Source organism: Prinia subflava, chromosome 8 (genome assembly GCF_021018805.1).
Source record: "Prinia subflava isolate CZ2003 ecotype Zambia chromosome 8, Cam_Psub_1.2, whole genome shotgun sequence".
Lineage (NCBI taxonomy): Eukaryota > Metazoa > Chordata > Aves > Passeriformes > Cisticolidae > Prinia > Prinia subflava.
In genome coordinates, this window is record NC_086254.1 from 1,159,281 (window position 1) to 1,175,707 (window position 16,427).

The following is a 16,427-nucleotide window of genomic DNA, read 5'->3' on the forward strand; positions in this document are numbered from 1 at the left end:
TGCCTGTCTCCTGGTCAGACACTGGGAGTTCACAGATTTATCTTTAATGGGGAGCAAACCAGCTCTGTGGAGCTGTTCCCTCCTCCTGCAAGACAAGCCAAGGTGTGCCAGGGTGAGGAACTCTCCAGCTCCTCTGCTCAGTGTGGGATGGACAGACGCCCTGCTCCACCCTCATGGGCTCTGCTGGAGCCTTCCAGCCCCACAGAAATCCCTTCCTCCAGGGATGTGTCTGAACAATCCATGGATCTTTTCTGTGTGGTTGTCATGGAACCAGAGCAGCCAGATCCACACAACTGCTCTGAAAACTGAAGGAGCTGAGGGACATAAGGGACTGGGGGGCTCCAGTGGAGATGTTTGATCCTTTCCTCAGATCCAGTGAAGCTTTTCATGGAACCCCAGAATGGTTTGGGTGGGAAGGGATCCTAGAGCTCCTCTCATTCCATGGGCAGGGACACTTTCCACTGCCCCAGGCTGCTTCAAGCCCCAGTGTCCAACCTGGCCTTGGGCACTGCCAGGGATCCAGGGGCAGCCACAGCTGCTCTGGGAATTTCATCCCAGCCCCTCCTCACCCTCACAGGGAACAATTCCTTTCCCATGTCCCATCCATCCCTGCCCTCTGGCAGTGGAAGCCATTCCCTGTGTCCTGTCCCTCCATCCCTTGTCCCCAGTCCCTCTCCAGCTCTCTTGGAACCCCTTTAGGCCCTGCAGGGGCTCTGAGCTCTCCCTGGAGCTTCTCCTCTCCAGGTGAGCACCCCCAGCTCTGCCAGCCTGGCCCAGCCCTGGAGCAGCTCCGTGCTCTCCCCTGGGTTCATTTCTATGGATCCACGTCCTTCCTGTGCTGGGTGGGGAGGGAGGACAGTTGTCTCTCTCCTCTCAGACGTCACTGGAGCCATCTCTAATTAAAACTGTTTTCCAAGGCCAACGTTTTGTGCCAGGCTTCCCCTCTTCCCATTGTAGCTCTGGACTGAGGCTGTAATTAGAGAGAAATTCGCTGCCTCGTGCTGGGCAAGGGGTCGGGCTGCTGAGCAGTTCTAACCCCCCAGTTTGAATCCGAAAGCCTCGTCTGGGAAACCTCCTGTGGCTGGAGCTGCTCCCTGGGATGAGGCTCATCCTGTGCCCGCCCAGACCACGCCAGCGCTGCCCGGGCACGGCAATGACACGGCCCGGCCTGGCAGGGCACTGCAGGGAGCTGCTGGAGAGTAAAAATAACCAGGAGCTGTGTGCTGCGGGCCCCGAGCTGCACACCCGCCTCATTAACTTTAAATATCTCACCTCGCTGCCGGCTGGAGGTCACGCTCGGCAGGAGCGGCGCGGGTGCCGCACATCCCCGGGACGCGACTGTCCTGGGAATGGCCCGGGAAAAGGCTCGGTTAGGGATCAGTCAGCGCGCATTATCCAGCCAGTCTGATGCACGAGGCTCTGAAAACCCGGGCCAAGTCCGTTCTGCACCGGGGTAGAGGTGATGCAATCCAGGAATGCTTCCCCCCCTCATTTCCCTTTCCCCTCCTCTCATTTCCCATTTCCCCCCTCTCATTTTCCTTTCCCCCCCTCTCATTTTCCTTTCCCTCCCTCTCATTTTCCTTTCCCCCCCTCTCATTTTCCTTTTCCCCCCCTCTCATTTTCTTTTTCCCCCCTCTCATTTCCCTTTTCCTCCCTCTCATCTCCCTTTTCCGCCCTCTCATTTTCCTTTTTCCCTCTCTCATCTTCCCTTTCCCCCTCTCATTTCCAGGCATGTTTTCCCCCTCCACTTTCCCTCTCCAGCTCTGCCTTTCTCCAGCCCAATGAAGGTTTAATTCCACCCTCCAAGGGAGCAGCTCTGACAGGAGACTCTTGGAGAGAAAGGGTTCTCTCCTGAGGTCCGAGGGTAGGGCTGTCCCATGGGAATGGGGCGAGATGGGTTCCCCCCTGCTCCTCCCTTGTTCCCTCAAAGCACGGGAGCTCAGGCAGGAGCTCCTAGGAGCTACCTGGGATGAGGGATTTGGAGCCCTGCTCTCCCTGCCTGGCATTTCCAACCTGGGCAGACTCCTGAGGGTGGATGCTGTGGGATCGGGACCAGGGGAAGGCGGGATGGAGCTCAGGGGGTGGTTTGGGTGCAGCTGGGGGCGTTTGGGGCTGCTGGTGCCCTGACAAGGTGACTGCACAGCTCTGTGGCTCCTGCTGCACATCCTCCAGCAGATCCAACTTGCCCTGCCCCCATAGTGAAGGGCTGAGGGAAGATGAAATCCTTTGTCTGGAGCTCAGACTTATGGAGAGGGTGGGAATTTTCTGTGTCCAGCTCTTATAAACCAGTGCAGGACCAGCAGGAGCAGCTGATGGCACATGGAACCTCTCAGTCCTGGGGATGTGGGATCAGATCCTGGAGGAGAACTGGTGTTGAAGGGAAGCTTAGGAGAGTAAATCCCCTCTCCAAAGGGCTGGAGGTTCTCTCATCTCCCTGAGATGTGTCCAACCCAAAGTCTGCTCCCTGGAGAGCAATGGTGCTTTTCCAGTCCCCTCCAGATGTTCAGTCATCAATGCTTTTCTGTTTTCTATGCCCCTTCTGCTCTGCACAACTCCTGACAGGAGGGGACAGCCAGGGGGGTCGGGCTCTGCTCCCAGGAACAGGGACAGGAGCAGGGGGAACGGCCTCAGGCTGGGCCAGGGGAGGCTCAGGGTGGATTTTGGGAACATTTCTTCACTGGGGATGGTCAGGCATCCCTGGAAGTGTTCAAAAGCTGCGTGGATGTGGCTCTTGGGGACAGGTATCAGTGGTGGCCTTGGCAGTGCTGAGGGAAGGTTGGACTCGATGATCCTGGAGGTCAGTTCCAAGCTCAACGATTCCATGGTTCTGTGATCTCACAGATTTATTTAGGAGGCCCCATGGACATTTTGCAGAGGTGCAGACACCCCTTCCTTGAGTCAGTCAGGTCCAAAACAAATCTCCCTGGGCTGCAAGGTCTGGAAACTCTTGGATTCCCAGCTCCACGCTGCTCTTTGCTGCTGCTCCATCAGCTTTGGTGCACTTGGAATCAAAGAGCCACGGAACAGTTTGGGGTGGAAGGGACCTTAAAGATGATTCAGTTCCAACCCAGCCATCCCCACACTAGGCCTAAGTGTGTCAGGATTCCCTGCTGAAGCTCTGGGGGCAGCCAAACTGAGCTCACACATGGCAAATGTTGATGCTGGGGCTCCTCAAGCTGGAATTATCCCCAAGGTCTCTCTGCACCACACAAACGAGCAGTGAGGGGGAGCTTTGGCAAGTCTCTGCTGGCCACACGGGGTCTGTGGCACTGGAAAGGCTCCCAGAGAGCCTAGAGATGTTGCTTGATGCCTTCAGCATCCTCTTCCCATGATGGGACAACGAGCCAGGCTCCCACCACTGCCATTCCTTCTCATTGTCACAGTTCCTTGGGCTCTGCCAGGACTGGGAGTCCTGCAGGGAGCAAACCTCTGTGGGCACCTGGAAGCTCTTCTCACCCGGCTGAGGGCCTGGGGATGATGAGCTGCTCTGATTTGTCTCTGCTGGGGTGGCCAGAGAGGCTCTGAGTCATTGCTTGAGTCATGAGGCTCAGCCACCAGCGTCGGTGCCCCCGGGTGACTCGGTGACATTAATGCCAGGATTAACCAGAGCTTTAGTTGGGAGAGAAATGTGAGGGCACTGCTGGGAGTAAATCAAGGAGTGCTTTAGGTGGGTTTAAACCAGCGCTTAAGCTCAGCTCTACTGTTCTGCTAAGATCACCCACACACCCACCTATCCCTTGGCTGATGAGTGGAACTCAGGAATCCTGCCTGGAACCCCTCTATCCTCACCCCCTCTGCCACCTGCCAGGCTGCCCTGGCCCAGCAGCCCCTCACCACCATTCCCAAGGTTTCCCTGGCCCAGCAGCCCCTCACCACCATTCCCAAGGTTTCCCTGGCCCAGCAGACCCCACCCTACCGTGGCCCTAGGCTTCCCTACCCTCCCAGTTTGTAAATGAGCTCTGGGAATGTGTGAGTGCCTTGGAATCATGGACTCATGAAGCTGGAAAAGAGCTCTGCAATGCTCAGGTGCAGCCATTAACCCACGGCTGCCCGGTGCCCATGGAGCCATTTCTCCTCCTCAGTCAGGGACCTCAAAGCTGGGTTTATAAATCTGCATTTGTGGGAGCAGGGAGAGGAGGGAGCTGTCTGGGGGCAGGGAGCACACCCCGCTCCACCCGGCTGGAGCCCCTCTGGATACCCATTCCCAGGGATGAGCTCTGCTCAGCCCTCAGTGGGAGCCTGCAGGCACAGGAGGAGAGGGTGTGACCAGCCCTCATCTCACAGGGGCACTGGGGTCCTGTGAGCCCTGCTGGGATCAGGATTGCAGGATGGCCCCTGGAGAGGAGCAAGGATGGTGAGGGAGGACAGACAGCACAGGAGCTCCCGCCCGGCCTTCTCCTCCTTTCTCCCTTTCCTTAAACCAACTCTGAGTTAATTCGTGGATAATCCCCACACGGCTCAGAATCCCTGGGGAGAGCAGCACCTCTGCAGCACAGGGATGGGCGGGCTGGATGTGATTCCAGGGCTCGATCCGAGCAGATGCTCAGGGAGTGCATCCCCAGCAGCTCCCAGCGCTGCTGGGGAGGAGCAGGAGGATGAGGAGGGCGGCTCTTGCCTGTGCCAAACCCAAATTCCAGTCTGTGCTCCCAGGATGGGATGTGAAAACTGGGCTTTGGTGATGCCCTGGCTGCGCAGAGCAGCCCCGTGCAGGCTTTGCTGCTGGTTTTTATAACATTTCTCTCGTGGCTGTCAAAAGGAATTTTCAGACAAACCCGTTGTTATAAACGCCAGGACAAATTTATTGCCAAATTCAATAGTTTGGTTTATTAACATCCAAATCACAAAATTTAGAATCAAATTATAACAATTTCAAACAATAAAAACAAAACAATACGAACCCCACGAACAGCAAACTTACTTGACCGAAGTTCTCCCGGGAAAAGTAGAGCCAAGGGTGACCCCAGAGACACAGGACCTGGCAGCCTTGTCTCTAGCTGGGTTCACAAACTTGCCCACCTAAAGACCCAACTTAAATACACTTAGTTTCTCTCTCGGCAACTTTCCTCCCATTGTTTCTCTAATCATCGACCATTAACTTTATTTACATTAATTCCCGAAAGGGTCCCCGGGCACATTCAAATGCTAATGTCCAGAGTTAGTCTTTGCTTTGAGTAACTGTCGTAGAGGTGTGTGATGACTGGTGTAAGTCCTCGCTGGCACGTCTTTGCTGGCACGTAGCGTTTGACCTGTTGCGAGTCCCAATGAGTTGAGCTGCACGTAGGCAGGGGCAAGTCGTTCTCACCTTCCATTTTTGGAACCCGGAAGATCAGGGAGGTGCTTTACAGAAATTCATACAATATATATCACAGTTCCCAATCTATAATTATTTATAAAACATGAATTAAATAACCATATTTCCCACACCGTGATTTCTCTCTGTTGATGAAATGATGCTGCAGTCTCCTGAGGTGCTGATGGCAGGGAAGGTTTGTTTTCTGCAGCTCCCCATGAATGTTAAAGGGATATTTCTACCACGCAAAAGTGGGGTCTAGTTGCCTCGCTAGTTAAGAGTTTTAATTGAAAAAGCAGTCAATAAGGGGATAATGCATTTTTCAATGGCATCTTTCTTCGGAGGTTGTGGAAAACGCTCTCATTAAGCTGGTAATTAAAGCCTGTGAAGTTAGTGATGATCCCTGGCAGAGGCACAGGGAAGTCACGAGCAAGGGGCTGCCCGGAGTCTTGTACAAAGTCAGAGCCCAGCAGTCCCGGCTCCCTCTTCTCTGGAATCACGTGTGGGACCGAGTCCTTCCTGTCCTCTGCGGGAGGAGTGACATTGGAGAGAACCCGAACTAACTCCGTGCCCGGGGTCACACAGCCACAGGCCAAATGTATGCCGGGGCAGGTACCAGCATCTCTTCAAAATGCAAATTGTTTCCTTGCTAATCTGGCTAATTTAAAGAAATTAGCATCCCAAAGCATCCCGATTTGCATCCCAGCGCAGGGGTTCGCCGCTGTCGCTGTAAATCACCCGGGGCCGCTGTCACCTTGCGTTGCCTTCCCGGGCGAGCCGGGACCGAGCCACCCCCGGGGTGGCCCCGCTGGCGCTGCCATGGGCAGCAGGGGAACGCGCTTTCCACAGCCCATAACTGTTAGAGAATGGCTCTCCGAGGGCTGGGGTGCCCACCCTTACCTCAACAAGGTGTTCCAGAAATGAGCTCGGTCCTGCAGAGCCCCGGGGCTGGGAGCGGCTTTAGCGGCGGGACGGGGTCCGGGTGCGTTCTACAGGAGCCCTGCGGGGTTCCCGGTCACAGCCTCACCCCAGGATATTCCCTCCCAGAAATCCCACATCTCCTGGTGCCCGGAGATCGCATTTCGGCCCGGGGAGTGAGTGCTCGGGCTGTGCTGATTTTGAGCTCGGGCTCTGCTGATTTTGTGTTGGGGCTGTGCTGATTTTGAGCTGGGGCTGTGCTGATTTTGTGTTGGGGCTGTGCTGATTTTGTGTTGGGGCTGTGCTGATTTTGTGTTGGGGCTGTGCTGATTTTGAGCTGGGGCTGTGCTGATTTTGTGCCCGGGCTGTGCTGATTTTGAGCTGGGGCTGTGCTGATTTTGTGCCCGGGCTGTGCTGATTTTCCCTCGGCGTTTGTGCGGAGGAAAGGACACAGGAGATGGCGATCGGCCGCGCACCTGCCCGGATGGCGCCCACGGGCTGTGATAAGAAGCACAGGTGCGATAAGAAGCACCGATAGCGGCGGCGGTGCCGCCCGTGGCACGCCTGGCACACGGTGCTGCTGAGGCTGCCGCGGGCACCGCGTTTCAGCCGCGGCCCTGGCATTGATCTGCCGGAGTCTCACGGTCTGAGACACTTCTCACACCTGGGAACTTCACAGCAGCAGCTCCGGGGAGGGCTGGGTGCGGTCACTCCCAGCTGAACCGAGTAAAACACAACCCCAAGTCCTGCAGGTGCTGATTCTGATCCCTGTCTGGAAGCAGGTCTGATTTGGCCACCCTTATCAGCTCAATAGCGTGGAGGAGGAGATGTCTGTGGCCTGATCAATGAAGGAGATTTTCCACAAGATTAGGTTAAGCATTCTCAGGAGATCTTGGCTTTGAACTGCTCAGACAGACAGGGATTTTTAAGATCCTTCAGCAGGCATGAATATCCCTTTTTTTTTTTCTGGAGGGAAAAGTGACATTTGATACAAAACTCCCTCCAAAGAGCCCCGTGCCTCGTTCAGAGCAGGAGCCACACTCAGCACTGCACCAGCTCGGCTCATCAGTGCCAGGAGCTGTCACCTGTCCTTGCTGGTGGCACTGGGGCTGTGCCCGCACTGCCTGCTCTGCATGCCGGGCACACACACGGCTGCTGCTGGGAAGCTGGGCTGAAATTCCTGCTGGATCTGCAGTAGCCCGGCCCCTGCCCTGCCTGCCCTGCCTCCCTCTGGAGCCCGGGGCTGGCCCTGTAAAACTTGAGCAGAACCCGAGAGGGAAAGCCCTGGCTGTGCTGCTGGCTCCTGTCCCCCTGGCAAAATGGCTTTTTGGGAAGTGCCTCTGGACTCCCTGGGCCTGGGGAATGACCTGTTCCCCTCACTGCACGGCCTGATTCTGTCCTTGGGGGCAGCTGGCACACAACAGGGGCCATTCCCTGGCACAGCAAAGGATTTGGGTGCTGGGAGGTTGCTGGGGAAGTTCCCCAGGGCATGGGGGTCCCTGATGTGCAGAAGGTCCAGAGGGGCACATTGGGCTCTCTGGGGTAATTAATTGATAATAATGAGGGTGGGGAGGCCCTGGCACAGAATGTCCAGAGCAGCTGTTGCTGCCCCTGGATCTCTGACAGTGCCCAAGGCCAGGCTGGAAGGGGCTTGGAGCAGCCTGGGACAGTGGGAAATTTCCCAGTTCACATCAGGGTGTTGCACTGTATGGCCTCTAAAAGTCCCTTCCAACCCAACCTTGTCTCTGATTTCTGAGTCTCTGATCTTTTCCTCTCATTCCAGGGGACGGGCAGGTGGATTTTGATGAATTCATGACCATTCTGGGACCTAAGCTGGTGTCGTCGGAGGGCAGGGACGGTTTCCTGGGGAACACAATAGACAGCATATTCTGGCAGGTAAGTGAGCATTGCCTTAATTGCAACCTCAGCAATTAGCCAGCTGCTGAGCCAGCTCTCAGCAGCTTCCAGAGTGGGTTTATTCAGGAGCACAGGATGTTTTACCGAGGGGGAATGATTGTGGAAAGGGTGTGGAGGTCCATCCTGCTGGGGGTTGTGGGAGAACATCCCACGCTGGTGGAGGGAATTGTGTCCAGCCAAGCCCTGTGTTCCTGTGGGTGAATGCAGCTGGGCACTGCAAAACACCCCAAGACTCGTGCCACACTTTTGGGAGTCTGGATTTCACTTTTGGAAGAGAAAAGCATTTTTCTCCAGGGATTTTTTGAGTTGGGAACCTTGAAACCATCTGGCTGCTCCCAGAGGTGTGTCCTTGTTCAGTGTCCCTTGGCTGTGGCAGGGGCTGTTCTGCACAGAGGGAATGTGCTGGGCAGCTCAGGCCTCACTGGGATGTCTGCTGAGTTCAGGGATGAGCTCAGGATAAACCTGTATTGTGCCAGAGAAAGTTTTGCCCCAGGTGTTGTTTGGCCCTGCTGGGCTCAGGCACTGGAAGGAGACAGATCCAGCCCTGGGAGCTGCTTTTTGCCTGCCCTGCAGTGAGATTTTAAACAGCCTTGGAGCTTCAGGAAAAGCAATCCAGGCAATTTGGGGATCAAAAATCCCCAAAACACAGAGCTGCATGTTTGCTGCCAATGGATCAAATGTGTGGCTTCCTGTGGGAGTCCAGCTCCTTTCACTGACCATCCCACAACCTTTGCCTGTGAAGAAACTTTGGCTGTTCCCAAGTTTAATGAGGCAAAAAAGCCAAACCTGGATATGAGAATTTCTGCCTTCTTTTACAGCCCTGCAGCCCCATCCAGACTGAATTGGGTGGAGCTTTGGAGGAGTATTTTAAAGGCTTTTAAAAACTTGTTCCTGGCCTCCTGGCATGGGACAGGTATAACCCTGAAAATCCTGCTCTGGATTCCAGGATTTGGTTGTCAAAGCAGGAGATTGGTGCTGGTGAAGGCCCCACGATTTGTGATCCACCTGGGGGGAGTAAATGGCACCAGGAGGGCCAGGACTGGGAGCCAGGGATTTTTTTATTGCCCCACTGCTCCTTGGGAGCCTCATCCCAGCCTGGGAGGGAGGGGAGGGAGCTCCATTCCACTAAGCCATTGGTGCCTTCCAAAATTCCAGCCCCCTAGAAGCTGCTCAAGAAGCAAAAACTCTGGTAAGAAAGTCAAGTTTGAGAGCTGAGCTCTTGGATGGGGAGCAGAGAAGTCTGGAGCCTTCCTGAAAATTCCACTCACAGTTTAACCCACTGCTTTTAGTGACCCTCCCAGCACTGCAAATGCCTGGAATGAGGCCGGGGAGATGGGACTGTGCCTGGATTTAGAGCAGCAGGGTTCCTGGGATCACCTTCCACAGGGACATGGCCCTGGGGCCTCCCTGGCTGTGGTGGGACAGGGAAAAGGGAGCAGAGGATCCAGGTGAGAGCTCTGGGTGGGCAGGGACAGCCCTGGGGGCTCCTTCAGGCAGCAAAGCTCTGAGTGAATTCCACAAATGCTCCATGGCCTTGGAAAGCAACAGTTATGGGCTTTACCACCTCTTTACTCAGCACTTCCCTGCATTTATGAGCCCTTGAAGAGCTCCAGTTGCTTTTGCTCTGCGGTTGAAGTACAATGTCTTTGCAGCTATTTCCCAAAGAAAAAGCAAGGAAAAAATCATGGAAGTGTCATTCAGGGAACAGTTCCCTTTGCCCATTGCTCCCTGGCTTTGCCCAATCCATCTGCAGGGCCATCAGGCACCTCATTCCTGAGCATTTTTGCCTCTGCATCATCTCCAGTGGGATTCCTTGTTGGGAAGGTTGAAATAGGAAAGCCTTATAAATATGATTGCTTAGCAAAAGATTTTAAGAACCTGAAACCTGTAATCAGAATAGAAATGAAGGTGAACTTTGAGATGTAAGATGCCAAGCCGTTAGTTACTGAACAACCAGAAAACAATGGTTTAGCTGGCTGAAGGAGAATCCCTCTTGATTGAACAATACCCTTGGCAAATAAAGGGATGCCAAGGGTCCAAAGGTTGGGGAGACCCTGCCGATGTGGCAGGGAAGAAGAAAGGGGTCTAGAAACTAGCTTTTAGAGTTTAAAATGTAACATGGTATGGTAATGTAGTACTTCTAATAGGCTGTATGTAGATTCTATAGGAGTTGTGTCTTTTACTGGTTGGATGATTGTAAATTAGCAGATTCAAGACAAAAAGAGATATGATGTAATGTAACAAGAACTTAGGCATCATCATCTTCTTCATCTTTCTCCTACTCTCTCTCTCTCTTGCTCTGTCTTGGGCACGCTTCCAGGCGTGGCTTTAAGCAGAGCTCTTGTACTCACAATCCTATGCAATAAACCCTGTGCTTCAAGAGCTGCCCAGACTCCAGAGATATCTCATGACTGTCCCCAAATCTACAATTCCTGATGGGAAACCAGGCGTTTTTGGGAACCCTGATTCCCAAAATCAGGGCTTGGCCATGTTTCCCATTTCCCCCTGAAGTGCAAGTTCCACATTTTCTGCAGTGAATGGCAGGGGCAGAGCCTGGGCTGCTGACAGAGCCCTCCAGCCCTGCAGCCATTCCCAAGCAAGGACCTTATGGAGGGAATGGTGCCCACAAGGCTGTGCCCAGTGCTGGGGACCAAGGATGGGACAGAAGGGACACCTGACTGGGCAGTGCCACCATGAAACCTCACCCCAAATCCCCTTAAACCAGTCCCACAGGAGAGAGAAACCATGTGGGCATCCAGAAAGTGCCTTCCCCTCTCCCATCCAAGCAGCTCCCTCCAGCCCTCCCCATGCTGGGGTATCTTTGCCAAGCTGGGATATCTTTGCCATTTCTAAGGGCAAAGACCTTCAGGCTCCAGGGCTGAACACTTCCTTCAGGATGGAATGGGGAGGAGCCCCAGGCCCTGTGGCTCAGCAGCAGGGCCAGAGGGAATAACAGCCCTGAATTACAGCTTTTTATGAAATGGACCTCTCTGGGGTGGCTGAGATGCTTTGGGAAGTCAGGACAAGTGGGATTGTTAAACAATGGGGCTGCATCTGCATTGGGTACAGGAGAAATTCTGTGCCCACAGCACTGATGAGGTGACTTGGGGAAGTCAACACTTTGTACTGTGACCAGCTGAGAGCCAAAGCATTGCCTGATGAATTCCCTGTTTTCCCTTTGCTGTGTGCACATGGAGGTTGCTGGCAATTTCAGACAGGATATCTGGGGCTTTGTCTGGCTTGAGGGGACAGTGCTGGATCATCCCCTCACCACGGTGCCTGTTCCTGCCATCAGAGATCACCCAGCACGAACTCCTGGTGTTCAGAGCAGCCTGGGCATTCGGGGAGAGACAAAGCTGCTTTGCAGGAGCGGGAGGAGCAGAATTCCAGTGGGGAGATACTGCCCAGAGTTCTCATTTCTCACTGTTGGGATGTCTCTGCAGGTTTGGGGAGGCAGGTCCTGCACAGCGAACAGCTCAGCAGCTGTTTGTGTTTTCTGGGTTTGGGGGAGCCTTTTCCTTTCTCGAGGCTCCCACAGACTTTAGCTAAGGGGAGGGATATCCTGGGGTTTATGACCTTTGATGGGTGAGTAGCAATGGCCAAAACTCCACCAGCAAGGAGGGAGGGATGTGCAGGGACAGGCCAGGGACAGCAGGGATCCCCGAGGTCTGAGCTGCACCCTCAGCACGGGCACCAAGGAACACCTTGATCCCTGGAAAATGGAGCAGGGAGCACACCCAGCTGTGGGGGTTGCATTTGGGGCTGGCTGGGGAGGGAACTGAGCGAGAGGAAGTGGGGCTCAGCTTGGCTGGGAACGCGGGAGAGCAGAGGGATGTGGCTGGGGTGGGACACGGAGGTTCCCCTCCCATCCCAGCCCGGAGGTTCGGGGCTCTGCCCATCCCTAACCCCTGTGCAGCTGTGACTGAGAATGCAGGAGAGTCCCAGGGGACAGATCTGGGCTCTCCTGATCTGGTCAATCAATTAGTGCCTTAATAGAGTGAAATGAAGGGGAAAATGTGTGGGAATGGCCGTGGCACAGGGCAGGGCATGGAGGGGCCCTGGAGGGAGCAGGGAGTGAGGGGCTGTGCTGGGGCTGTCTCCAAAGACAATTGTGCCTGGAGACGGATTTTTCTTTCTGGAGTTCAGAGATAAACCTGCTGCAGTTGCTTCCTGTGTGTGAGTTTCTCCTCCTGTCCCTGCAGAGGATTTAATCTGATGATGGCAAATGAGCCTTGCTGCAGAGGAATTGTTTGTGTCTGTGTCCAATTTGATGTGGGAACAGATCCAGGTACTCCTCTGGGGTCAGCCCTTCCTCCCTCTCCTCCTCCTCCTCCTGAAGCAGTGCAGCCCCTCTGGGCTGGTGCAGGATGTTGTAAAACCACAGGATGGGACATTTTACATCTTGCATAAGAATTTCTTGCTGGTGCTGAGCTGCTCTGCTGCAAAAATCTCGATTCCTGGATTTCAGGAACTGCTGTGTCAGCTTTTCAAAGAACCTGCTTAATTCAACTGCCAGGGAGAAAGAGAGGAGGGAGATTGGGAAGGAATTCTTTACTCAGAGGGTGGTGAGGCCCCAGAGCAGCTGTGGCTGCCCCTGGATCCCTGGCAGTGTCCAAGGCCAGGCTGGACACTGGAGCAGCCTGGGACAGTGGAAGGTGTCCCTGCCATGGCAGGGATGAGGTGAGATTTAAGGTCCCTCCAAGCCAACCTATTCCACATCTCTGTGATTCACAGATTCAGTGCTCACCCTCCTGGTGGCTGCTCTGGGGTTTAAATCAGGAAATGCAGCTGAAAGTTTGGATGGAAATTTGATGGATGGGGCCAAAGATAGAGAATTGGGGCTGGACCATTGCACCAGGAACTCCTCCCCAAATCCTCTTCCACCAAACAAATCATCCCACAGCACTACCTCATCCTGGGCAGCACTTTTTGACTGTTGAACCTGAGATACCTTCAAGTGATTTCCACAGGAAAAAAAAAATCCATACATTTAAAATATCAACCATTTCTTGGGCTTTCCCAGCTGGAAAAGTAAAGGAGAGGTTGGAAACCTTGGCATTGATTATCCTGCAACACCACTGTGATGTGAGCTGGGAGCCAAGGCAGAGACCTTTCCTAGGATACCCAGCTGTGTGTGTTCACCAGTGCCCCTGAACTCCAGCATCCTGGTCATATCCTAATTTCAGGAATTAAATATCTCCTACCACAGCTGCTCCTGCAGTTTAGGTCATGGCTTCCTCATATCCATACTTAAAAGGTGAGATTTTCCATGGGAGGATGCAAGTGGCTGGTGTGAAGTTCATCCCAAAAAAACTGGAACACTGCTCAGTGTCCTTTAGCTCATGCCAAACATCCTGGGACTCTCCCAGAGTGTCCTTTAGCTCATCCCAGGTAACCTGGGACTCTTGGAGCCATGCAAGGGAACAGCCACTTCCTGGGTACAATTCAAGGGATCTGCTTTGGGCATCAGCCTCAGGAAGGGATAAATTGTGCATCAGAAGTGCCATTTTTACTGCATCTGGTATAAAAAATGTGGAGGGAAGTGGAAGCTCAGGTGGAGCTGTGTGCACTGGGGGCAGCTAAACGTCACCTTGTGTGTCCCAGCAAGGCTTTCAAGGCCTTTTGGATTTCAGTTCCATCTCTGTGGAGCTGTTATCAGTGGGAGGGGAACAGTCCTGCTGCCTCATGAACCTCCCTTTGCTGCCAGGACCTTCCCCTGTTGCTCTCCATGGATTTGTGACAGCACATGGAGAGCTGAGCCCCTGCAGGGATGAATCCATCTCCAGACACTGCTCCCTGGGCCTGTGTCCAGATGTGCTGGCACAGATGTGCTGGTGCATATGTGCTGGTGCAGATGTGAGCCCTGCAGGGGTTCATGCCTGGACTGTGGTGGCACAGCTGTCCCTGTCACCCCTGGAGCCCCGTGCAGAGGATGAATCCACCACAGCAGTCCTGGGAGGCCTCACCCTCATCTCCCTGTGAAGGGACCTCCTTTCCACCCCCACATTTTCCCTGGAACAAAATCCACCCTCCCAAACCTCCAGGGCCGAGTTTACAGCTCAGCACTCAAGACACTGGAGCTGACAAAGTTTTGGAAGCAGCAAAGCAGGAGAAAAGCAGGATTTTCTTGCCCAGCTGTGGTTTTGAGCTTCAAGCAGCATGTGTAGCCCTCAGAAACGCTCTGCAGCTTTGGTTCAGAGCCTGTTTAAAGCAGGCAGTTGATATCCAGAGGGTTCCTGCCTGCTGGATTCAGGATCTGGCTGCCCTGGAAGGTGTGACTGGGCTTTGTGCACCCTCTGCAGCACTCAGGGACACTTTCTTCAGCAGCTCTCATGGTCCAGAGGTTCTTCTTTCTGTGCCAGTTTATTTATAAACTCAGCCTGCAGATCCAGGGTTTTTTTGGGGAGTTTATTTTCTTTTTCCTGGTGAGTGAAATAGGAATTGTGCTGTGGGTTTCTCAGGGATTTGCTAGGAAGAGTCAGGAGCAGCCTGTAGGAAAGGTGAATGTGTGGGAGCATCACCTGAGGGGTGCATGGCATAGGGCTGGGAGGGGCTTTGGCTTTTTGTGGGCTCCTTCCTGAGGGGATCAGAATCCCCAGCACCCCTGAGGACCAGCATCCACTCCCACTACTGGTTTTCTTGGAACTGGGATCATTTTTTCTTTGGAAAGGCCTCTTTGGGTGATGGAGCACAGGTGATGAGTTTCAGGCAGGGGACTTTCAGGGGCAAATCCCAAATCCCCTCACTCCCAGTGTCAGAAAGGAGTTTCTGCCAGAGAGGAGGCTCCACCTGGCCTTAAATCCCAATCCAGATACCAGGATCACGCATCCATCCATCCATTCCTCCACCCATGGATCCATGGATCCTTCCATGGATCCTTCCATAGACCATCCATCCATCCATCCATCCATCATCCATCCATCCATCCATCCATCCATCCCTCCATCCATCCATCCATCCATCCATCCATCCATCCATCCATCCATCCATCCATCCCTCCATCCATCCATCCATCCATCCATCCATCATCCATCCCTCCATCCATCCATCCATCCCTCCATCATCCATCCATCCATCCCTCCATCCATCCATCCATCCATCCATCCATCCATCCATCCATCCATCCATCCATCCATCCCTCCATCCTCTCTGCACAGAGTAAAGAAGGAGCTCCTGTCCTGCAGGGTTCTGCCTTTGGCTTCCCTGGATACTTCCCATTCCTGTAACAAAATCATCTTTCACTGCACTGCAGGAATTTTGTTGAGGGAAATCTTAGTTGACTCAAAGGAATCTGATTTTCATGGAGATCAGAGTTTGGAAATTGTTTAAAACAGACTTGGCCTCTTTTATTTCTTTTTTTTTTTCCAAAGAATCCCCACTGTAAGAGAAATCTACACATTGTCCTACCTCCAAACTCTGGCATTCAGTGGAGTAAAAATATTGGGGAAACTGAACTAAGGCTTGAAAAAGAAGGAAAAACAGGAAAATAGACACTCATTGCCTGTGAACAAACAGAAACCCCGAGGTGCTGGCAGCTGTTTGCAACAAAGAAATGTGTTAGGAAGAAAATGACCTCTTCTGTGAAAGAAAATCTAAAAAAATAAATTAGCTGCTTGGAAAAAAGAAAAGAAAGAAAGACCTTTGGAAAAATGCAAATGAAGAAGCTGCAAAGGTGCGGGGGTGGGGGGAGCAGGCTGGGGCTCCTTAGGGTGAGTGGGTGAGGGGAGGAAAGGCCTGCAGGCCCTGACTGCTCAGAGGGTAACTGGGATCTTCCCTGTGTGTATCCCAGATTTCCAGTGCAGTCTGCTGGAAGCTGGCACCAAAAGCCCTGGCACAGGGTGCCCAGAGCAGCCGTGGCTGCCCCATCTCTGTCAGTGCCCCAGGCCAGGCTGGACAGGGCTTGGAGCAGCCTGAGACAGTGGAAGGTGTTGGGATTGGAATGGGAGAGGTTTGAAGGTCCCTTCCAACACAAACCCTTCTGGGATTCTGACAGAAGCCCCTGGGGGCTCCACGCCCTGAGTGAAACCACAGGATGGGACATTTCACATCTTGCAGAAGAATTTTTGCTGGTGCTGAGCTGCTCTGCTGCACAAACACCCCTGGGTGTTCGTGGTGTTCTCCAGGTGTCTCCTGAGCGCAGCCCTGGAGCAGCTCCTGCCAGGGGCCCTGGGGCTGGCTTCTCCCCCTGCAGAGGCACCAGGAGCTGTTTGGAACCACCCCTGGGGAGGAGAGGTGTCCCCTCTGCCCTGCCATGCTCACCCAGCTGCCACCTGTGTGTGTCCCCAGAGCCGGGCACAGCTGT

The 16,427-nt window shown here is 53.8% G+C and overlaps 1 protein-coding gene across 5 annotated transcripts in view; it reads left to right on the forward strand.

The window, feature by feature from the left end:
* Positions 1-16,427, forward strand: part of CALN1 (calneuron 1) — a 140,097-nt gene that overhangs the window by 83,486 nt on the left and 40,184 nt on the right. For all 5 annotated transcript variants that reach the window (XM_063402365.1, XM_063402369.1, XM_063402366.1 and 2 more), the window contains one exon: positions 7,992-8,104. In XM_063402365.1, coding sequence (XP_063258435.1) covers positions 7,992-8,104 — 113 coding nt within the window. The remainder of the gene's footprint in view (positions 1-7,991; positions 8,105-16,427) is intronic.